The 25,303-nt window shown below is 38.7% G+C and overlaps 1 protein-coding gene across 1 annotated transcript in view; it reads left to right on the top strand.

Annotated features, from left to right (window-relative positions):
• The window catches only part of BCLAF3 (BCLAF1 and THRAP3 family member 3), a 51,957-nt gene that overhangs the window by 5,672 nt on the left and 20,982 nt on the right, over positions 1-25,303 (top strand). Inside the window, exons 4-9 of the mRNA XM_025372563.1 lie at positions 9,315-9,490; positions 10,992-11,106; positions 11,832-11,895; positions 13,814-13,929; positions 21,164-21,191; positions 22,826-22,915. Coding sequence (XP_025228348.1) covers positions 9,315-9,490; positions 10,992-11,106; positions 11,832-11,895; positions 13,814-13,929; positions 21,164-21,191; positions 22,826-22,915 — 589 coding nt within the window. The remainder of the gene's footprint in view (positions 1-9,314; positions 9,491-10,991; positions 11,107-11,831; positions 11,896-13,813; positions 13,930-21,163; positions 21,192-22,825; positions 22,916-25,303) is intronic.

Here is a 25,303-nt window from a genome sequence, read left to right as displayed (position 1 = left end):
TTTTGCTGCCATCTCAAAATGACTGGGGCTCAACCAACTAGATTCTCCCAGGTAGAGGAAATTACACCATAATCTGAGAAGATGCCTATTTATAAGACATTTACTTTGGCCCTTAATGATTCTTTAAAAAAATAGACTATTGTTGTTATAGGTTACATTCTCTTAAAGCAGACTCACGTGCTTTGTTCCTCGACAAATATTACTTCCATTTAATGTATATAATAAGGCACTGCAGTTGGCCTAAAACTAAACGGCTAAAACTGTTCATGACCTTAATACGCTACGAGTATGTGAATGAAAAGGGGTGGGCCATGTTGATTTGGTATGTTTATATTCATGCTTGACTCATTTGTTTTTGAACCAAAAATGAGAGAAAACAAAATCCAAAGGGTTTGGGGGAGATAAACCCACAAGTCCTTTTTTGTAAAACAAAATATTTTTTGTTCCTTTTTCTTTTCTCTCCTTTTCTTTTGAGACAGGGTCTTGCTGTGTTGCCCAGGCTGGAGTGCAGTGGCACGATCACAGCTCACTGCAACCTCAAACTCCTGGGCTCAGATGATCCTCCTGCCTCTCCTGTGTTGGCCTCCTGAGTATCTAGGACTATAGGTGCATGCCACCATGCCCAGCTAATTTTTTTCTTTTTTTGTAGAGACGGAATCTTGCTATGTTGCCCAGGCTGGTCTCAAACTCCTGGCCCCAAACGATCCTCTCACCTCGGCCTCCCAGAGCACTGGCATTACCAGCCTGAGCCACTGTACCTGGCCTCTGTTCCTTTTCTTAAATTTAGACATGGCAACACCCCACCTCATAGTTCTTTTGCATTCATTGCACTTGTAGAAAATATTTTTAAATATACGTATGTGCATTTATATATGTGCTCAGAAAGCATTTATAAGTATGATTATATTACAGAAAGTTCAAGAAATAAAGGGGGAGAATCATCCATAATTCTGCTACTCTACAACAATTTTATTTGCATTTTAGTCTAGTTATTTTTCTATGTATATTTATGCATGACTGCTGTGGTATATTAATAATTTTGTATCTTTTTACATATGTCTTAAATAATTTTGTGCTATTATATCTCCTACTAGTTCTTCATCTTAAAAGCACAAAAGCTTCTGTAAGTACCAAGTTTAAGAATGTTACCTTAACGGCTGGGCACAGTAGCTCATGCCTGTAATCGGAGCACTTTGGGAAGCTGAGGTCAGAGGATCGCTTGAGCTCAGGAGTTTGAGGCTGCAGTGAGCCATCATTGTGCCATTGCACCCCAGCCTGGGCAATAGAGTGAGACTCTGTCTCAAAAAAAAAAAGAAAAAAAAAGGGAGGGGAGCTTGGATTATTGGATTACATTCTGATGGCTATGAGATATACATATATAACATATAGCATACACACTTTTCTTTCTTTCTTTTTTTCTTTTCAAGACAGGGTCATGCTCTGTCACCCAGGCTGGAGTGCAGTGGTGTGATCATGGCTCATTGCAACCTTGAACTCCTGGGCTCAAGTGATTCTCCTGCATCAGCCTCCTGAGTAGCTGGGACTACAGGCATGCACCACCACACCCAGCTAATAAAAAATATTTTGTAGAGATAGAAATCTTGCTACGTTGCCCAGGCTGGTCTCAATCTCATGGCCTCATGCAATCATCCCTCCTTGGCCTCCCAAAACACTGGGATTACAGGCATGAGCCACCGTACCCAGCCTTAAGCTTTTTTTTTTTTTTTTTTTGAGACGGAGTCTCACTGTGTCTCCCAGGCTGGAGTGCAGTGGCGCGATCTCGGCTCACTGCAAGCTCCGCCCCCCGGGTTCACGCCATTCTCCCGCCTCAGCCTCCCAAGTAGCTGGGACTACAGGCGCCCGCTACCGCGCCCGGCTAGTTTTTTGTATTTTTAGTAGAGACGGGGTTTCACCATGTTAGCCAGGATAGTCTCGATCTCCTGACCTTGTGATCCACCCGCCTCGGCCTCCCAAAGTGCTGGGATTACAGGCTTGAGCCACCGCGCCCGGCCAACTTTTTTTCTATCCAACGTTCTATTTTGAAAATGTTCAAACATACAGAAAAGCTGAAAGAATTCTACAGTGAACGCCCATATACTCACCACCTAAAGTCTACAATTAACAGTTTACTTTCATAATTACAAATGTATCTATTCATCCATTGTTCCACCTTATTTTTTGGATATTTTTCAAAGTAAGTTGCAAATGTCAGGACACTCCCATTTAGATACCTTATAAATTTTTGTTTACAGTTCCTCTTTTTTCTTTTGAGGTAAAATTATATACAATGAAATGCATAAAAATTTTTAACTTTTTAATAAAAGTAATGATGTGGCCAGGTGCAATGGCTCACACCTGTAATCCCAGCATTTTTGGGAGGCTAGGGCAGGCTGATTGCTTGAGCTCAGCAGTTCGAGACCAGCCTAGGCAACATGATGAAACCCCACTTCTACAAAAAAATACAAAAATTAGCTGGGTGTGGTGACATGTGCCTGTAGTCCCAGCTTCTTGGGAGGCTGGGATGGGAGGATTGGCTTGAGCCCGGGAGATCGAGACTGCAGTGAGCCATGTTTGTGCCACTGCACTCCAGCCTGGGTGACAAAGCGAGACCCGTCTCAAAAATTAAAACTAAAAAAATAAAAGTAATGATACCCCCATGTTTAATAATGAAGTGTGTTATAGTGAAAAGAGAATTTAAAAATTGTAACACTTTTAAAGAATGCTAGAAATACCAGTTTTGAAGAGTTTTATTTTAATAGACCTCATTAGAGATACTAACCAGTTAATTTTATAATTTGATATGAGAAATGGAAGCTTGATCTTTATCATGTGTCACAGAAATGAGCTTAAAATGGAGGCTGCTGCATCTTTTATTTTGAATTTATAAACTATGATTTTGTGAAATCTCATAATCTGTCACTGGGGTCTGGCAGCATACCAGGGCCATTTGAATACCTGCCCAGGGCCTGCAGGATGGCTTGTGTAATAACCTCCACTGCAAATCCTCTCTGTTCAAAGACCTGAAAAATAAATAACTGAGCAAATATATGCATCTTTTCAGTATGATAAAGCGTCATAGTCAACAGAATCTTTATTTCCTGGTGAATGGGTTATGGATGAATTTTGTGGTTTGGATTTAATTGTATGTGGACTGATCCATAAAACAAAGATAATGCCCTCAGTAGAATTATGTTTTCATCTATTAATATAAATTAGATTTTTCTTTTCTAGAAAAGAGTAAAATAATCAGAGTGCAGAGAGAACTTTATTTATTGGTTAACATCTAGAGAGTTCATCTGCTTTTTTTTGGAAATGCTAAAATGGCTAGTTTTGTGCATTTGTTTACTTAGCTTTGGTTGAGAATTGATATTTGTTATTCCAGTTATCAGTATGGTTGAAAACAAAAAGTTATCACTCTGTGAGTTTTTTAGATTCTAGTTTGTATCTAGAACAGCAGTAGGTAAACACTTGCTTGAATGTTCACCGCATAGTTAATACTTCCGTTAAGAAAGACTGTATTCTAATTATCCACTCTGTCAGAAACTTCATTATCAGAAATTACATCTGAGTCATAATTATATGTTTCAGAATGTAAGTTAGGGAATCAGTATGAAAATTTCTACTAAGGTTGTTACATATGCAAAACATTAACTGTTGTATATATGCATCTGAAAGTTTTGGGGCAGACAAATGCAGGTGTTAGTTTAATGTTGGGCTGAGTGGGTGAGGGATTGACCCTTGGCTAGGCCAGGAAGGAAGAGGAGGAGGGAGAGGGAGGAGGGAGGAGGTGGTACTAATATCTGGAGCAGAATAAACTGCTGCTGATGGATCAGAGGCTTCTTTGATCGCCTGGGAAGCTGATACGAGACACCTGGGACATGGGGAAGGTTGTCCATCAGCATTTATGGCTATCAGAGTTGATGGTGGACTAAGTACATTGGCCACATTTGCGTCTAATCCTTTATTTCCCACTGAAGAGACACAGAGCCTCTCTACCCCTATCAGCTCTTTTCCCGCTTTGAAAGGGGAGGAGGTGGGTGATGGGCCCCAGAGGACATTGGAACCCTGACACTGAGGAAACGGGTGTCATGCGGGCAGGGAACAATGTGAAAAGTCATAACTGAGATTGAAGGAAGGGAACCTACTCACATAAGTTTACCTATGATGGACACTGTTCCACTGGAGGTAAAATAAGCTGCAGGTGGGGATATATTTTATACCCAGACCTGCCACCTTGCTGTTACGTAGCATAAAAAACTAAAGTTCTCCCCTACTTTAATTTCTCATGCGCATTTTAAAATCAAAAATTAATTGAGAGAACGTTCCCTTTTGTTCCTATTTTTGACCCTAGCTTCTCTTGGTGTCTCTTAGGAGGCCTTGTATAGGGATTCTGTTGGCAGTTAGAGTGCATAGGTTTTTGTCTTCCTGTGGACCACTGATCAGCTTTGTGACATTGGGCAGGTCACTTGGCTATAACCTTTTGGGCCTAAATTAGCCTGCAGCTCCTCCTGGCTCTGTGAGTCTGCTTGGATTGGCCATGTGTTGGTGACCATTGAAGCTGAGTCGACAGACACATGGAGGATCATCATGTTCATCTCTGAACTTTATATTTGAGATTTTATATTAAAAATATTAAATTTAAATTGGTCTAAGTTAAGCAAAAGATAAAAATTAAAAAAGCCAAGAAAGTTAAAAAAACAAAATTAAATTGGCCTCAATTAAAATGTTGAAGTCTGGCTGGGCATGGTGGCCCATGCCTGTAATCCCAGCACTTTGGGAGGCCGAGGCAGGCAGATCCCTTGAGCTCAGGAGTTTGAGACTAGCCTGGGCAACATAGTAAAACTCCGTCTCTACAAAAAATACAAAAATTAGCCAAGTGTAGTGGTGCACACTTATAGTCCCAACTAATCAGGAGGCCCAAGTGGGAGGTTGGCTTGAGGAGGCAGAGGTTGCAGTGAGCCGAGATTGTGCCACTGCCCTCCAGCCTGGGTGACAGAGCCAGACCCTGTCTCAAAAATAAAATAAAAATAAAATGTTGAAGTCCTCTCTCTCTCTCTCTCTCTCTCTCTCTCTCTCACTCTCTCTCACTCACTCAGTCTTGCTCTGTCACCCAAGCTGGAGTGCAGTGCTGTGATCACGGCTCACTACAGCCTTGATGTCCTAGGCCCTAGCAATCCTCCCACCTCAGCCTCTCGAGTAGCTGGGACTATAGGCACACATCAACATGCCTGGCTAATTTTTTTTTTTTAAATTTTTAGTCGAGATGAGGTCTTGCTATGTTACCCAGGCTGGTCTTGAACTCCTGAGCTCAAGCAATCCTCCTGCCTTGGCCTCCGAAACTGTAGCCTCTCGAGTAGCTGGGATTACAGGCGTGAGCCACTGCACTTGACCTTATCATCTCTTTAGCTGAAACACTCATTTCAAATTGACCAAGTCATTTTTGATTCATTATTTATTCATTCAGTGGGTATTTTTTGAGGACCTACCCTGTGTGAGACAGTCTGTTAGGGTGCCCTGGGACTAGAGAGCTGCATACGATTAGGTTTCTCCTTTGGTTTATTGGAGTGCATGTGTGACTCAGCAGAAGATGGGTGGTACCAAGCTGGGAAATTGAAGAGAGGCATCATGTAGTTGACATGTGAGCTAGGCTTCAAAGGCTGGTGTATTTCAGACACATGGAGATGAGGCAAAAGAAATTTTATATTTACAGGTTAACAATGGCAGTAAAACATACACAGGAACTTTGACCTGTGTGGTTTTGAGCAGTGAAAAGGAATAGAGGGAAAGGAGACTGAAAGGTAAGAATGCTGCAACTGCCAGCCGGATTTGACATTATCAGCTGATAGGAGAGGCCCGGCAGCCCAGTTCTGGCTGCCAGAGGGTTGTCGTCTATGAGGTAGACTGAATGCATGTTGGGGCTGGGGAGGCCCACTAGAGGACTTTTGTGCAAAAAGTATTGAGATGCGGAATGAGGGGAGGAGTAATCTCCCTGAACCTTTTCCCTCAACTCCACAATTTCTAAATTTGTTCTTAGGAAGACAGGAGCAAATTATATACAGTCATGCATTGCTCAACGATGGGGATACGTTCTGAGAAATGTCTTGTTAGGCGGTTTTGCCACTTTCTGAAGATCATAGAGTGTATTTACACAAACCTAGATGATGTAACCTACTACACACCTAGGCTATATGGTAGAGCCTATTGCTTCTAGGCTACAAACCTGCACAGCATGTTACTGTACTGAATACTGTAGGCAACTGTAACACATCAGTAACTATTCGTATATCTAAACATATCTAAACCTAGAAAAGGTACACTAGAAATACAGTACCACCATCATTTAAGTGGTCATTAATGGAAACGTCATTATGCTGCATGTGACTGTAATTGGGAAAGTGCTTTATATGAACTGTAGGATGCTGTATGAAGTGTTAGTTATTAGTTGGAAGAAGACAGAAAGGAAAACTTTATATGTGTCATATGGATTTTGATATATATGAGAAGCTTCCAGAGGGCAGGGGAATCTGTTGGTTTTGGCTGCTGTTGGGTTTTTTGTTGCCGTTTTGCCATGCAGTTCGTTTCTTTGATGAGTCCTAAGTGTGTACAACAGGAAATTAAGGTTTAATGTAGCTTTTTATGTTTTCTTGGTTATTACCCACAACGCTCAGAGAACATCAGTGGAAATATCCTTAAACAGAAAAATAAACAGGGAAAGTGCAGTCGAGGGAACAAAGGATCTTGGAAGATTTAATGAAACTAGTACCAGAAATAGTATTAGAATAGAGATTTTTGGCTGTATTTTAATTTTTTAAATTGTCTAAAATGCATCTCAAATGAGAACATTTGATCTTTTTAGCTTAACTACTTGCTTTGCGGATATTTCCTGAAATTATTAACTTGTTAATCAATCCATACCATAGGAAATAGTAAAAAGTAAAATGTGAACCAAAAGATGATTACATTTACAAATATAAATATTTAGAACATTTTGCATTCTCATATCTAAAGAGGGTTTTTCTTGTACCAAAGTATCATAATTATTTTTAAAAGACTAAAATTTAGAGGTTTTACTGTGTTAATGTATATTTTCTAGAAAATGATAATTTTAATTTTTTCTTAAATATCTTGTAGTAGAGGAACTCTAGGATAAATTTTAATGGATAACAAGTTTAAACACTAAGATTTCAGGAATTAAATATATAATAGCTTCATAGTTAAAAGTATATAACTCCTGCGGATTGAGGATTGAGCATGGAGTGGGGACAAGAGTTTCAGCAGTAATTTGTAAGAAATTTTAAGTAAATGTTAATAATTACCCATTGGAAAACTGAACATCTTTATTAGCTTATTTCCTTTTGGGATAAACTGAGGCTGCCAGAAAAAAACCTTATCAACTGATTTCCTCTGGTGTATGGACCATTTGTATAGTTCTATTTAAATATACTAGTTTCTTCCTATAAAATGTTTTTAAAGGCTATTTTTTTTTTTGGTATGGCACAGGAATTTTGTAACTTTAAACCCCCTTAAACAGAGAGCATTTGTAATTCTTTGTTAGTGGAGGTCGTTACGGGGTGTTCTAACATTTGCCAGCAAATGTCTCTTACCTAGTTATCACATACACAGTGGGAAGCTTGGAGCAAATTAGGAGGAAAGAAGGGAAATGCGCCTTCTTTCTAATGAAAGTCCTTCTAATGAATCAACGAAACCACAGCAGTGCGGTCAACCTGCTGCATGGTTCCATTTCTGTGTTTCTGCCTTGGCACGGAGTTGTCCCTGGCAATGCTGGTCTGAGAGCAGGGAGCACGGAAAGTCAGATAGAAGCATTTCCTCTGATAAGTTATAAATAGACACTCAAAACCATTTTTATTAGAGGAGCTACAATTTTTAGTTAAAGAATATCTGTAAGCCCCTTATAACCCTGCAGCAGTTTAGATATATGGCTGTTACAGGACTTAAATAAATAAATACATATGTGCATGCATGCACTCGTACCCCCAGACACATCTGTCGGTCTGCTTTCTGCTATATGATGAGCTATTCCAGTGGTGCTCTGTTATTTAAAACATACTTTAGGGCTGTCTTTCGGATTTATCTTCTGAGCCTGTAATGTAGCCATTAAGAACCTCAGCAGTTGCAAATGTCAGTTCTTTGGACAATGAACTTGATTTTTGAGAAGAGCCAAAAGCAATTTAGAGTTAAGTACAGGGAAATAAGATAGGTACAAGCTGATTAGTGACATTTTGGGTCCAAAATGAGATATAATTATAAAATAATGAGAAAATTTCTTCATTGATGCATAAAGTACCTCCAGACAAAGAATTTCTGAGTAGTTTTAAGCAAGCACAGCATTCTTGGAATAAGGTATAGTTTTTCATTACAACAGTTGGAAGACGTGTTCATTTGAATGCTCAATCTCTAGGATGTGAGACAAAGCAACCAAGACGTCCATTGTCTCAGGGTCGTGGCACCTTCCCCATAGGGCTATTGTAAAGATGAAATGAGATAATGTTGGTAAGCTCTAAGCCCCCATGTTTGGCACGTGATAAGCCCTCAATAATAGTTAGCTCTGTATCATAACCATTAGTTTGTAAAAGTACTTAGACGTCAGGAGAGCTCTTAACAAAAGTTATAAGATTCAGAAGGCATTAAAGTGGTAAGATAGCCGGGGTTATATAATAAATGGTAGTATTTCTTTATGGGTACATTGAGGGTGAACACTGTAACTGGTGTTAATGACCATAACTTTGCCTAACAGCTAAGACTATTTTCTGAGAATTTAGTGAGACTTTGTAATTAAGTTAACCTCTTAACAGAATTTTATTTCAAAATACAATTCTAAGCTTCTTATTACTGATATAAAGATATAAGGATTTTTATTAAGTTAGAGAGGTTCTTATGTTTGATATCGGCTTTTTAAAGTGTGGTAGTATTTCAAGATAAAATAATTTTGCTGGACTAACAATATTTTGGCCATTTGGAAGTAGAAAATAATCTAATCAATTACATTTTGCATAGTAAGTGTCCTTAATACCTTGTGTTTTTGAAGTAAAAATTGTTTCACTTAGAATTTGAAGGATTTTATTATTAAAGTGGCAAATATTTAATGACCTCTGATTTGAAAGAACTCAGAGCCATGTATCTGTAGTTAATTTCTCCTACTTGTTATTGTACATGTTTTATGGCATGGAATTTAGTGCCTTAATTATAAGAAAAGATATACATCTTTTTAGTTTTGTAGCTATCTTAATTTTTGATAAATTCTTTTCTCCACAAAATAGTTTCAAATTTAGTTAAACATTTGCGAATTATTCTAGGGTTGCTTCTAGCTATTCCACAGAGAGACAGATGTCACATGATTTGGTTGCTGTTGGCAGGAAAAGTGAGAACTTTCATCCAGTGTTTGAACATCTTGACTCAACTCAGAATACTGAAAACAAACCTACAGGAGAATTTGCTCAGGAAATCATAACAATAATCCATCAAGTTAAAGGTTGGTATATTTTGCACATACATTAGGGATAACACAAAAGTAATGTAGTAACGTTTCACGAGATACAGGTAAACACCTGCAGTATAGTTTAATAGTAATTAATACTTCATTGTAAGCTAGACTGTGAATTAGGAAATCTTTTGAAGAGAGTATCAGGCATTCATTTGAGCCTAGTTCTTTATATGTAGTTCCAATAACCTTGTGCTTCAAGTGTTAGTAGATTGGAAATTGCAAGTTAGAAAGGGAGAGGCTGGCTGCTGCAAAAGACAAGGCATACTGAGAGCAGTAAGAAACAATAACTGGGAACCTAACAGGGAGGAAAAAGCAACAAAAACAGATAGGAAACTCAAGAAATCAGGAAGCCTAGGTCATTTTATGATTCTTAAACCCCCCTGAGGGCATTCCTAGGACTTTGTATCTTAAGGATGATGCTGAGTGATCAATGAAACTTCTAGTTTGCTTTGGCATTCTTTATGTCTGGGAGTTGCGTAATAAATAAATACTTTTAATGGTTTGCATTAAATTGTTTTGTTTTTGCTCCTGGCGAGTTTCCATTAATTGGAAAATTCAGTGATATAGAACAACTTTCCCCAGTGATGCTACACAAATAAGGCAATTGTAGGTATTACAAGCTGGAGGCCTTCAAGAATTTAAAATTTTTTATTTTGTACTTCTACTAGACAATTGCATTAATCTTTCTTACCTTCATAAAATATATTTTGAAAATGAGGTTTTTTTTTCTCTGCGTCCCTCAAACTGAGGCGTGTATTTACTTTAAAGCACATAGTTTGTCTGAAACAGTTCATCCTCTCAGCTCCAGTCCCTCTCACCCAAAGGAAATGTGATTCTTGGCAGAAATGGAGCTGATTTGCAGAAAAATCCAGGAGATTGTCCCAGAACAGGAACAGTAAATTAGGGAAGAGGATTGCTTAAGTAGCATTCTGATGGGCCAAGTGTATTCTCTTTCTCTGTATCCTATTAAAAGTGTGTAGCGTAGCTGATTTCTAAATGTTTTCATGCACTTTAATGTGAATTAAAGTAAAGTGGCATTAGAAGGCCTTCTGTGATATGCAGACATAACAGTTAGTATTTGTTTGAAATTGTTTTGATGTTTCAGGCTTGTTTTTGAAGTTACTTTTTATTTTCATTCAACTGTGAAGCTCTGTGCCATTTTTACTTTCCAGATATAGTAAGTCTTACCTTGGAGAAGAAAGGTCCTTGCTTTGAAAGAGCCATTGTCTTTTCCCCTGGACAAGTAAGCAGGCATGTCAGATAGAAAGAAAATTCTTTGATTAATAAATCAGGCATTTTTACTCTTGTTTGGGCTTGGGAAGGCACGTGAGAGCTACAAATTAGTCTCGAAATAAATTTGGGTCGCACATATTCTTAAGAGAAAACAGGTTGAATTTTAAAAAATAATCCCTTCTTTCTGTGCTTATATGTAATCTTTTAAGTGAAATCAGCTTAACATTGAGATAAAACTGTTTGTTTCCCTTTTCAGCAAATTATTTTCCATCACCTGGTATTACTTTACATGAGCGTTTCTCAACAATGCAGGATACACACAAGGCAGATGTAAATGAAATTACACTGAATTCAGATCCAGAAATACACAGGTAATGATTGATTACCATATTATACCCATTTAACTAATGGGGATAAACCTCAGAAAAGATCTGGGAAGGTGCTGCTTTCTGAACCTGCTCACCTGGGCTTGCTGTAGACTCTAGGATTCCATTTCCTTCACAAAAATAATAGGATAATCCAAGCATTATCTGGCCACTGCACTTTGATGGAATGAATAGGATGCACTGAAAACATTGACTAGCATTGTTTAAATGTGTAGGACTTTGAAAATACTTACATACCTAACTTCACTTCTGCTGTCAATAGTAATTGCTGCCTGAGGTCCTCAGTAGAAGAATGAAAGACAGTTGTTAAGCCATTGAAATCATAGGTTGCTTCATGTGATCACAAATAGGTGTTCTGAGGGCAGCCAGATGAAACCATGTGTCTTCTGCTGGCACTTGTTGGAGCAGGTGGTGTACCCTGTCTTGTGAGCTGATTTGAATACATGTGAGAATGCGGTATATCACCAGAGCAAAGGTTGAGATTACACAGACTACTGATTTGAGAACCACTAAAGCTTCCCTGTAATATGATTCATAGGATATTAATATCCTGGGAGACTGCATATAGGTGAAAAACTATCTGGTAGCAAGTTTCTTTTGCTTTCTCTAAAACATACTGGCTTTATTTCAAATTCTATTCTGTAATAGTAGAACCAAGGTATCAGTGTATAACATAATTATTTAATTGTACTATGCCTTTATTATTTTAGGAGAATAGATATGTCTTTGGCCGAGCTTCAGAGTAAACAAGCTGTGATCTATGAATCGGAACAGGTTAGTGAATACAATTTTTGATGAGAAATTTTCTTATTGTTGGTATACTAATGGCAAGGAGATTGGTGGTTGGGAGAGAAAAGGGAGTTACAGTACATGAAGAAGGAGGATTGAAACCCAGGAATCTGAAATTAAAAAGCTCTTCAGGTGATTCTGACTATCAGTCAGGTTGGAGTGAGAATACTGACAAAAGACAAAAATATTCCCTAAGAGGGACAATCCCTAAGGATAACAGCTTTGTAAAATTGACACGCAATTACAGCATTTGATATTCATCCCCAAACTCCACACTGTAAAGCTTATGGAAAGTATATTAGATACCTGTTTTTTTTCCAAAGCAATCTTGTGGAATATATTTTTAAATTGTACATGGAATGAATGCACAGGAACAAAATTTCATTTGATATTGCCCTTCTGTTTACTGCAGAATGTACGAAACATTCTGTGGAATATGAACTAGCAAAATAAGGGAAATAAGGGACTAAATTTCTTTATTCATGTGTTGTGTGTGGTTCCCATCCAACACCTCCCCTCCCACCTCCCATTTCTTTGCTAATTAAAAAGACTGTCTTGACTAGCCAGGAGGGAAGAAAACTGGCTCTTGTTTTAGAAGAATTATATCAAGTTCTAAAAGAACTGCTAATTTATTCATTGAGAATAAAGAGTTTTTGTAGAGGAGATATTTTAATACATTTCTGATAGAATATATAAATAATTTTTTCACTTGTGAAATGATTATAATTTTTGCTGAATTTATGGAGATAGGTTAATTTGTTGAACAAATGATATTTTCAGACAATTTCTAATCATCAAAGTCCTATAATCAACTTACAGGAAATCTGTGCTTTTTAAAAAAATCACCTATAATTTAGTCATTTAACACAAAATATTATTTGATCATCTTTTCTGGCAATCTTACTGTCACCCAGGCTGGAGTGCAGTGGCGTGATCTCAGCTCACTGCAACCTCCCTCCTCCCAGTTTCAAGCCATTCTCCTGCCTCAGCCTCCCAAGTAGCTGGGATTACAGGCACCCATCATCACACCCGGCTAATTTTTGTATTTTGGTAGAGATGGGGTTTCACCATGTTGGCCAGGCTGGTCTTGAACTCCTATTCAAATGATCCACCCACTTCAGCCTCCCAAAGTGCTGGGATTACTGGCATGAGCCACTGCACCTGGCCTAATTAACTTTTTTCAATAAGCACTTTTCGGCCGGGTGCGGTGGCTCACACCTGTAATCCCAGCACTTTGGAAGGCTGAGGCGGGTGGATCATGAGGTCAGGAGATCAAGACCATCCTCGCTAATAGGGTGAAACCCCGTCTCTACTAAAAATACAAAAAAATTAGCCAGGTGCCTGTAGTCCCAGCCACTCGGGAGACTGAGGCAGGAGAATGGCGTGATCCCGGGAGGCAGAGCTTGCAGTGAGCCAAGATCGTGCCACTGCACTCCTGCCTGGGCAACAGAGCGAGACTCTGTCTCAAAAAAAAAAAAAAAAGTACTTTTCTATGTTGACTTCCACATAGTCTTTATTACCATAAGTTAAATGATTGTATATTATTCTTTTGACTTAAGTTTACCATGATTTATTTACTCATTCTTCCCTTCCTCTTAATTTTTTTTTTACATTTGAGTAGCTTCTATTTTTTGTTATTTTAAATATACTATTTTGAATCTGTTTAGGTAGATAATCTTTTCTTTGGGTTAGAGTCTCATAGGTGGGAATCCTGGTTCAATGTTAGGAGCTTTTCTGTTTATTGTCAATTGGGTCTCAAAATATCTGTATTAGTTTACAGTACCATTAGCAGGATGAATACAAGATAACTTATCTAGGACTTGTAATTAAGGTTCTTGTTAGATATGGTCTTTGTGCAACTAACAGTATTGTGAATGGTTTGTCTTCTGTCAAAATTCCTCAGACTCTGATCAAAATAATAGATCCGAATGACCTACGACATGACATTGAAAGAAGGCGAAAAGAACGGTTACAGAATGAAGATGAGCACATTTTTCACATAGCTAGTGCTGCAGAGAGGTAATCAGTAGATGACAAACATCCTGTTATCAGGGAGCTTTGGGTTTTACCATATTTTTACATTTTTTGTGTGATGGTAATTTTCATTTTAATATAGGGATTTGCTCCTTCAAATCCGTCTTATATGTTTAAGTGAAATCTATTAAAATGTTTCCAGGTTATTCAGTGATTATCATATGTGGTTTGATTTAAACAACAAAAACTATGGGGTAGGTGGGTATTTGAGGTCTTTATAATTCTGAAGAGGAGTGTTACCGCTTTTAGAATATTAGCAGGAGGCAGGACTGGCAAGTTTGGGGACTATTTAGCTTGAGCTGATTGAAACTCTGATACATTGAGGACTATTTAGCTTGAGCTGATTGAAACTCTGATACATTCTGTGCTTTAGATTCTGGGTTAGTCTTTGAATAGTAGAAAATTTCCTGAAGTCAGTACAGTTATCTTTTGGGACTCTCTGTGGATGTCTGTACTGGATAATTGTGGATAACTGTACTGACAAAAAGTGAAAAAAGTCCACATTTTGTGGATATCGTCCATGAAATTGAGGCAGGTGTAGTAGAAAATGCAGAAGAGACCTAAGTTTGAATCTCATCTCTCTCACTTTACAAGCTGGCCAATCTTGGACAAATTTGCTTAGTCTCTGGAGCCTCTTCATCTATAAAATGATGTTAAAATCAATTTATGCTATGGGGCAGTTATGAATATTAAATGAGCTGGCACATGTGAAGTACTTATGTCATATATGGCAAATAGGTCCTCAGTAGATTTTTCTTTCTTAACCTCATACTTCTGTTTAGGGGGCCTCAGTAGTCTAGATCAACCCCAGTTTATCTCTAGTTCTGAATACCACATGGATGGAACTCATGGCAACTCTGGGGCCCCATATGATTATGAGGTATAATTGAACAGGACAGCATTTCCAGTTCACTTGAGTTCTTACACTACTTGGATCTCCCAAAAAGTGAGACTGTATGAATACAAAGAGACAGTGCTAATTGTTTTTCCGTAATCTTTTGTATCAAATTGGTAAGATACTGTATTTGACAAGACCTTTAAGTCAAGTCTGTAGCTAACTAGGTCAGAATACATGGACTTGATTCTGACAATAAGTTCAGGACTAATTAAAACATGGTGAAACGATGTGTTGAGGCATATAAAACAATTGAAAATGAAAGAGTTAAAATGTTGTCCCTTGCTGTGTGAAAGTCTCTAGTCTCCTAATGGTTAATGCCTGACATGGCTGTGCTCCTTAATGACACAAGCTCTCTGTCATGCTTTCCTTGACTCAACAAGTGTAAGAAACCCCGAGTACCAAGAAACAGGTTTTAAAAACAGATTTAAGACAATCAACATATTTTAAAGATTGTAAGATGCTTTAGGATGTATATTTACCCCTTGACGTGATTAAGAACTTGAGCACTGGAGTTGGACGTGAGTTCAGTGCCTGGCTCTTAGATTCCTAGCTATGTGACCGACTTTGGGCAGATTATTTTGTCTCTGTTTCCTCGTCTGTAAAGTAGGGATAAGAGTTGTACTTGCCTCACAGTGGTGATTAAAATTAAGTAAAGTGATGAGTATAAGGTAAAGTAGCTGGTCAGCATTAAGTGCTATGAATGCTAGCTTTGAGGACAGTGTGATAGTGTGCAAGGATGTGTTCCTACAAGCTGTCTTTTGCTGGATCTGTTGGATTATTTTATTTGTATCGGATAGGTGGTGAGGCAGAGTGGAGCCATGAGGAGTTTTTAAAAGTGAGACATTACTTAACATTCATCCTGCAAAAGTAAACAATTCAGTAGTTTTTAGTGTATTCACGAACTTATGCAACCGTCATTACTATCTAATTCCAAAACATTTCATCACCCCAAAAGTAAACCCTCTACCCATTAGCTGCCACTCCCTGCCCCATTTCTCCTTCCCCGTTAGTCCCTGGCAACCACTGTTCTATTTTCTGTATCTATGGCTTTGTCTAATCCTGACATTTCATATAATCATTTTGTTGTTGTTGTTGTTTTGAGACAGGGTCTCTGTCACCCAGGATGGAGTACAGAGGCATGATCACAGCTCACTGCAGCCTCGACCTTCCGTGAGGCTCAGGTGATTCTCCCACCTCGGCCTCCCGAGCATCTGGGACCACAGGCTCCTGCCAGCATGCCCGGCTGATTTTTCTTTTTTTTTTTTTTTTTTTTTTTTTTGTAGAGATGGGGTTTCACCATGTTGCCCAGGCTGGTCTCAAACTCCTGCGCTCAAGGGATCCACCCGCCTCAGTCTCCCAAAGTGCTGAGAGTACAGGCATGAGCCACCACACCTGGCCTGACATTTCATATAAATACGATAATAGAATATGTGGCCTCTCATAACTGACTTCTTTCCTATAGCATAATGTTTTTAATGCTCATCCATGTTGTAGCGTGAGAATTCTTACGTATGGCTGAATAATATTCCATTGCATGGCTGTGTCGTATTATGTTGATCCGTTCACCAGTTGATGGACATTTGGGTTGTTTCCACTTTTTGTCTATTGTGAATAACTGTGCTGTGAACATTTGTGTGCAAGTTTTTGTACAGATACCTGTTTTCATTTCTCTTCAATATATGGCTAGGAGTGGAATTGATGAGTTTGATGGTTACTCTATGATTAACTTTTTGAGGAACTGCCAGACTGTCTTCCAAAGTGGCTGGACTACTTTACACTTCCACCAGCAGCATGTGACGGGCCCAGTTGCTCCATATCGTCGCCAACTCTTATTATTAATCTCTCACTTTATCCTGATTCAATTTCTTTGTTTAAATAAGAAAAATATTTTATCATTTTATCTTAGAAATTCAATTTATAAAAATTGACCTCATTATATATTATGTTTTTATATAAACTTTTAATATCAAGTCAGGGTAGTTTCCACAGAGATGTGAAAGAAATGAAACATGATGCGATCATAAGTCAAAGGATGTAGTGATTTCTCACCTGTGCAGTTTTCCCTCAAAAAATTGTATGCAGCCTCTTTGTCTGTGTTTGCTCACTGGTGTATCCCCACTGCCCTGAGCTCAGTTCATGTTTGTTGAATGAATGGATGAAGAGTTTCCAAAGGAGTAGACAAGACAGAGGATACCTAAATTGTAATGCATTTAGATTTAGGTTACTATTCCTTGATACCTTAGGATCTTTCACAAGCAAGTCTAACACTTGGGGATTCTGTCTGGCCTCTAGGACCCATCTGTTCTCTACAGGTGTTCCTTAACTTATGATAGGGCAACATCCCGATAACCCACTGTAAAGTAAAATAATTGTAAGTCAAACCATTGTAAGTTAAGGATGGTCTGGATTTGCTTCCATTTCTTACCCGTTTCTTACTCTAATGTCTCCATGTTTTCTCCTGACATACTATTTCTGACTTTTCTAACTGTAGTTACTAAGTTTCCTACAATGTAAATGAGTTGTTTTATTATAGAAGTATGGAATGTGTTTGATAAAGTAGCTTAAAAATAGTATCAGTGGACTTGAAGAGGACATCAAACTGCCAAGAATTTCTTTTATTTTTTATTTTTTAACAAGGAGTTGGAAGGACAGTCTGTCGTTTAAGCTGGGCAGGTTACGGGAAAACATCAGTTTTTATTCTTGCTGTTGCAACAGTCATAATCTATACTGAAGTAGAGTACACTTTATAAAGATATTATATTCATATAGTCAACAGGTATTTATATATTGATCTCTTTGTTCTAGTTACTGTTCTAAGGACTGGGGATATAATGAAAAACTATATACAAACCTTTGTCTTCATGTTACTTATAATTTAATGGTAGAAGAAAGAAAATAAATACATGTCAGTGGAGTGATAGGTGAAAATAAGGCAGAAGAGGAAATTTAATAGCAAAGAGTGACATGTGTGATACGGTTTTATTTAGGGTGGTCATGGAGTAGACTTATGACTTTTTAAAAAATGTAGCTGGGTTGTGAATTAAGTGAGGGAGTTAGCCATAGGGTTATTTGAGAGGATAGTATTTCAAGAGAGGGAACAGCAAAAGCAAAGACCTTAAGACAGGTGCATGCCTGCTTTTGTTTAAGGAATAGAAAGGGGGACAGTGGGGTTGTGACAGGGTAGTAAAGGGAGAGAGTTAGTAGATGAGGCCAGTCACGAACGACTTTGAAGAACTGAAGGACATGAAGACTTTGTATTTTATTCTGGATGAAGTTAGAAAACATTTTGGGTTGTAACCAGAGAAGAGACATAATCTCACTTAAATTTTAAAAGGATCACTCTGGTTGCTGGGTGGAGAATGGACTGTAAGAGCTAGAGAAAAAAAGTATTTCCTTCTTAAGTAATAAAAAAAGATTAGAGGTAGGAAATCTACATGATAGGGTCGACATGGTAGAGTGGACGCATCAGGGAACCAGGCTGCTTAGATCTTCTTCCTCTCATATCCTCTGTGTGTAGTGTCTGCCTCATGATGCAATATGGGTATCTGTGCTTTAGCCATCATGTCCTCATTCTAGCCTTTCCTTTAAAGACTTCTTGAAATTTACACATGATAACTTGTCCAAAATTTAGTCCCATGGCTATGCCTAGCTGCAGGGCAGCTGGGAAATAGATTCTCTAATCTGAGCATTCATTTGCCTGGTCAAAAATCAAATATCAAAGGATTTAATTTTTGTATTGTGACAAAATATACATATCCTAAATTTACCATTTTAACCATTTTTAAGTGTAAAATTCATTGACATTGAGTATATTCACTGGTACAATCATCATCAGATGTTTGTATCCACTTCCAGAACTTTTTCATCTTCACAAACAGTAACTCTGTTTCCGTTGAATAATAACTCCTCATGCTCTCCTCGCTGCAGCCCCTGGTAACCTCTATTCTTTCTGTCTATATGAATTTGCCTATTGTGGGTATCTAAGTAGAATCAGACAATATTTGTCCTTTTCTCTCTGGCTTCTTTCACTTAGCATAGTGTTTTCAGGGTCAATCCATGTTGTATCATGTGTCAGAATTTCATTCCTTTTTTAAAAAAATTTATTCTCTTTTAAGGCTGAATAATACTCCATTGTATGGCTGTACTACATTTTGTTTATCTGTTTTTCTGTTTGTGGACATTTGTATTGCTTTCACCCTTTGGCTATTGTAAATAGTGCTGTTATGAACATTGGTATTGTCATCTTTTTGGTTATAGCCATCCTAGTTAGTGTAAAGTGGTATCTCATTGTAGTTTTAATTTGCATTTCTCTGATGACTAATGATGTTGAGCATCTTTCCATGTGCTTATTGGCCATTGGTATGTTTTTGGAGAAATTTCTATTCAAATCCTTTGCCTATTTTAAAATCAAAGTCTTTTTATTGTTGAGGTGTAGGAGTTCTTTGTATATTCTGGATATAGCTCCCTTTTCAGATATATGCTTTGCAAAGAGAATTTTTAAAAATCCATTGCTTTGTTTGTAGAAGTAGTCATATACACTAATGGTAATCATTTGGAAAAATATAATAAAGTATAAAATCAAAAATATAAGGCATTCCTGATTTTACCAGTCAGAGATGACCACTGTTAATATTTAGTACATTTCTTGTCATTTATTTTTTTCTGGGCACATATGTGTATATTTTAAATAGTTGAAATTATCCTCAATATACAGCTTTGCACTTTACTCTTTTGACCTATTGTCGTCAGCGTTTTGACAAAACATAGGCCTTTTTAACATTTAAAAAAACCCTGAGTGTCTATTTCATGTCAGATTCTGGGATCAGAACTGGGACCACAAAATGAATCATCCGCAGTGCTTCCTCCGAAGGAATAGCAACTTGTTCTGTTAAACAGACAGGTACACCAGTAGTTACAAATACGGAGTGATAGGTGTTAAGACTCAAAAATGCTACATGCGCACATACCAGGGAGCACCTAGTTCACCTCAGAAGGGTTTAGGAAACTTCCTTGAAGAGGTATAAATGGATCTAAATCTTTAAGTTAATCAAAGTAGAAGGAAATGGTCACAGAAGGAACTGCACATGCAAAGGTGTAGAAGCAGGAGAGATTGCTGGGTGCCGGGAACCACATGAGCTTCAATATTCCCGGCTGGGCGCGGTGGCTCACGCCTGTAATCCCAGCACTTTGGGAGGCCGAGGTGGATGGATCACTTGAGGTCAGGAGTTCAAGACCAGCCTGGCCAACATGGTGAAACCCCGTCTCTACTAAAAATAAAAAAAATTAGCGGGGCATGATGGCACGTGCCTGTAATCCTAGCTACTCGGGAGGCTGAGGCAGGAGAATTGCTTGAACTTAGGAGGTGGAGTTTGCAGTAAGCCAAGATTGCGCCACTGCACTCCAGCCTAGGCGACAGAGCAAGACTCTGTCTCAAAAACAAACAAACAAAAATCCTAAGGCTCAGTGTGCTTGTTGGGGAGATTGGAGCAAGGTAGCAAGGGCCAGAGCAGAAAGGGCCATGGGGTCACGATGAAGAGTGTGGAAGTTATCTTGTTGCCAGTGGGGAATCCATGGGAAAGACTGAAGGTGGGCCTGTGGAAGACACAGGAAGGGGCTGAGAAGCATTGTGGAGAGATGCAGGGTGTGACACGGAGAGGAACCCCCAAGGGCTGTGGAAATGAGGCTTTGGAGATCAGAGGAAGAGTCCAGGGAAGGACCTCCCTCCCAGATAGGGCTGCCTGAGAAGAGCCCTTTGTGGCCTCAGGACCCCATGATGACGGGAGAGAGGCGGCTGTCGTTCCCTGCTGTGGCCCTGCAGTATCAGAGGCCTCAGCTCTGCCAGTGAGGGGACCCTGAGCCAGTCATACACCTTGCCTCTGATGAATGGGCTGGATCATGAGCCCTTGGTGCTTCCACCAGTAAGAGCCTGTTAGCAAGAAGGGGAGGGGGGCAGTGCTGCCAAAGGTTCTAGAGCAGTAATTATCTTTACACAAAACACACATTTCACATATGGTTTCGGGGGTTACAGCCCCCAGGAAGCCTATCCTTAGACCCCAGATTGAGAACCCTGGTTCAAGGAATGTTTTTCCCCATTGCTAACCTCCAACTTAGGTAAATAACATTTGTTGGAAAATGAGGCAAAATGACGGGTTTAGGCCTAATGACTATCATTTGTAATTTTAGTAGTGATAGATCATTGAGATTTAATTTGTGTGCTACTTTAATTGTTTCTGAAGGGGCTTTTTAAAATTATTCTTGTTTATTTGTTGGAAAAAATGTTATACTAATAAAATATTCTTATTTTCTCTCTTTCCTTATTAGGGAAGATCAGAGTTCCAGTTTTTCAAAGGTAAAGAATGTTCATACTGATGGATTCCAAAAACCCATGCATTTTATAAAATCAAATTTTAAAAAATGTATTGAAAAACCTTACATGGTAAGATCACAGTTCTAAAATTTTCATTTTTATAATTTCTTCTTCTCCAATACATCGGAATGTACAGGGATCACCAATATTTTTCACGTTTGTAACTGTTCATTAAGTATATGTTATAAGATTCCGTTGATATGTAAAGTTATTATGACAGAAGAAATGGTCATTTCTTACTTGATTTAGTAGCATTTTATTGGATTCATTAAATAAAGCTAATAAATCTAGCTTTCTTAAGATTTTCTGGGGGGCCAGGTGCAGTGGTTCATGCTTGTAATCCTAGCACTTTGGGAGGCCAAGGCAGGAGGATTTCTTGGGCCCAGGAGTTCAAGACCAGCCTGGGCAACGTGGCTAGACCTCATCTCTACAAAAAAAAAATAATAATAATAAAAAAATTTCAAAAAAGATTTTTTGGGAACAACTCTTAAGCTCTCTTGGAACATATTTATTAAGGCATAATTTACATACCATAAAATTCACCCATTTTAGGTGTACAATTTAATGATTTTTAGTAAATTAACCAAAGCGTGCAACCATTACCGTAGTCCACTTTTAGAATGTTTTCATTACCCAGTATGAGCCCTCATGCCTGTTTCGTTACTCCCCTTTGCCACCCCCAGCCAACACTAATCTACTTTCTGTCTTAAAGATTTGCCTTTATATAGAGCAGCTCACAAAATGGCAGCTAGCTTCCATAAGAACAGGCAAGTAATGGTGAGAAAGATGGAAGCCACAGTTGGTAACCTAATTTCACAAGTAAAATCTCATCCTTTACCATATTCTTTTTGCAAGAAGCAGCCTCCTAGGTCCTGCCCACATTCAAAGGGAGGAATAATTGGTTGGATCACTGGGAGCCATGTCAGCAGTTGCCTAGTACAGTCCTTCCTCTGGCCAGACTCCACAGAAAGTGGAAATAATAGAAGGTGATAAGACTGTTGATTTTAGAAAAAGGAAACCATCTTGAGAATGGGCCCCATCTTTTCTGTTTCCACCAGCTAAAATGTAATCTATTCTGTTTCCACCAGAGGATTTTGGTTCCTCATAGTTATAGACTTACTAATGTAGTTCTTTCTCTTATTTCTGATACTTTTCTAGCCATGGCAAGAGCATCACCTCAAATCAGTTACCTGAGTCAGGAATACCTGCCTCCTGCAATGTTGAGGATTTGTATTCTTCTTAGGCAGTAGGAACCCTTTAGCAACTCCTGATAGTAATGGGTTCATTTCTCTCCTAGGTGCCTGAATAAATGCTAGATATATCCTCGATTTTCTCAAACTCACTCATTATGTTATACACGAGTATGTTTTATACTTGTTACAGGCATAAATGATCCTGGCTCCTCACAAACTGGCATGGATCATGGTAGTCAAGGTCGAGGGTCAAGTTAGCATGGGTCAAGGAGGAGATGTGTATGTGCTCTACGGCTAAGCTCCCTGCTCCCTGCTTTGTGTTCTTAATCCTGTACATTTAAAATGTGTTTTCTAATGGTAAACAAGCTTTTAAAATAAACTTTAAAGTCTATTAACCCACACCACTACTTTTTTTTCATGCAGAATTATACTACGCAGAGAAAAGACATAATTACTCACAAACCATTTCAGGTTGAGGGAAATCGCCGAAACACAAGAGTAAGACCTTTCAAGGTATTGAGTGTTGTTTTCCATTTAATTCCAGCTTTGGTTTTATGCTTTGGACATAATGTTTTAGTGTTAGTAAATCAAGAGCTGTTTTGTAATATGATTTCAAATGGTAGCTATAAACTAGTATTTCTGGACATTTGTAGTTAACTGTAATCAATTTATTGATGACCCCTTTCCTTAGGACTTGATTTTCAATTTTTTTTTTTTTTTTTTACCAGTAGAATCCTTTTCCAAATATTACATGGAAACACAAATACATAAAACAGATGCAGGTGGAGTGGCTCTAGGTGGGGAGACAGGCAAGACTGCAGACCCTCCCTTTAAGCCAGAACCTTTACCTCTAAGATACACGTGCGGAGCTGTAGAGCTTTCTCCAAGAATCACAGATTGAAAAACCCTGCCATGGACACACAACCCTTAGAGGTGTTCTGGGTCATCACAGGAAGATTCTGGTCCAGGTAGCTTTGTCAAAGCATATTTTATCACACTCTAATTATTGGTACATCTGTATCTGATATGAATGATAATTTTTAATCAACCAATATGTTTGATTATCCAGAACACCTCATCCCCCAAATATATGGAGTTAGAATTATAATACAAGGTATTATATTTCTTTTTTTTTTTTTGAGGCGGAGTCTCCCTCTGTCATCCAGGCTGGAGTGCAGTGGCGTGATCTCGGCTCACTGCAACCTCTGCCTCCCAGATTCAAGCTATTCTCCTGCCTCAGCCTCCCAAGTAGCTGGGATTACAGGCACGCGCCACCATGCCCAGCTAATTTTTGTATTTTTAGTAGAGACAGGGTTTCATCATGTTGGCCAGACTGATCTCAAGCACCTGACCTCAAGTGATCACCCACCTTGGCCTCCCAAAGTGCTGGGATTACAGGCTTGAACCACTGCACCCGGCCCAAGGTATTATATTTCTGTATCCTTGCTCACAAAAGTTGAGGTGCTTTTAAAATCAATTTTGACAGTTTCTTGCCTGTAATAGGTACTTTATTCATATTTTTCACTCATATTGTCTCCCTCCCCTAAATAAAGGAAAGAATTTGAGCTTTTTGTGTAAAAGTGGCAGGCAGGCTTGATAGAGTAGTTAACTCATTAGGAGGAAGTTAGTATGAATAGAAAAGTAGTAGAAACTATCTAAAATTATGGACTAGAAGGTTAGCTGAGTGAGGTCTATGGACTAGAAGGTTAGCTGAGTGAGGTCTATTAATATTGGCTTCTTGAGAGTCAAAATTTATAGATGTTGAAAGATTTTATTCAACAAGAGTAACATAATTTGTAGGCATTGAATAGATTACATTTTTAGCCAGTGGTTTGTATATCTAAGAACATGTGTGACATGAAGTTTTTAAAAATAATTACGGTCATAGAATATATACGTGTTTTATGCCATCTTTTGATCTCTTGAGTAATGGGGCATCACATCAACTGAAAATGTGATGTCTGCATAACTTATAGACAATATAGATGGGCTTTCAGATCTAAGTGCTTCCTACATGTTCTGATTGGTCAGATATAGTTGATTATAGTATTTTTCTAAGAGCATCATAAGATTTATTTTCTGTTACCTTTTTTCTTTAAGGGAAGATACTTTAACATAAATTCATAGAAAAATGTTTTCAAGATATATATAACTTTACCTCTTGAGCAATCATTTAAAGTTATATAATGTTATATGAATGCTTAGAAGTGTACAATTCTTTGTAGTAAAATAGTGGGAAGAAATAATCCTTCCTAAGAAAAGGAAATATTGGCCAGGCGCGGTGGCTCAAGCCTGTAATCCCAGCACTTTGGGAGGCCGAGACGGGCGGATCACGAGGTCAGGAGATCGAGACCATCCTGGCTAGCACGGTGAAACCCCGTCTCTACTAAAAAAAATACAAAAAAATTAGCCGGGCGAGGTGGCGGGCGCCTGTAGTCCCAGCTACTCGGGAGGCTGAGGCAGGAGAATGGTGTAAACCTGGGAGGCGGAGCTTGCAGTGAGCTGAGATCCGGCCACTGCACTCCAGCCTGGGCGACAGAGCGAGACTCCGTCTCAAAAAAAAAAAAAAAAAAAAAGAAAAGGAAATATTTTGCTTGGGTACTGTAGCTCACACCTGTAATCCCAACACTTTGGGTGGATCACTTGAGCTCAGGAGTTCGAGAAGAGCCTGGGCAACATGGCAAAACCCCGTCTCTACAAAAAATACAGAAATTAGCTGGGCATAGTGGTGTGCACCTGTAATCCCAGCTACTCAGGAGGCTGGGGTGGGAAGATCGCTTCAGCCTGGGAGGCAGAGGTTGCAGTGAGCCGAGATTGTGCCACTGCCCTCAGGCCTGGGCGACACAGCGAAGAGACCCTGTTCCAAAAGGAAAAAAAAAAAAAAGGAAATATTTTGCTATA

The sequence above is a fragment of the Theropithecus gelada genome, chromosome X (genome assembly GCF_003255815.1).
Source record: "Theropithecus gelada isolate Dixy chromosome X, Tgel_1.0, whole genome shotgun sequence".
In the NCBI taxonomy this organism is placed as follows: domain Eukaryota; kingdom Metazoa; phylum Chordata; class Mammalia; order Primates; family Cercopithecidae; genus Theropithecus; species Theropithecus gelada.
Note: the sequence above shows the minus strand (reverse complement) of the source record. Positions and strands in the feature narration are given on the sequence as shown.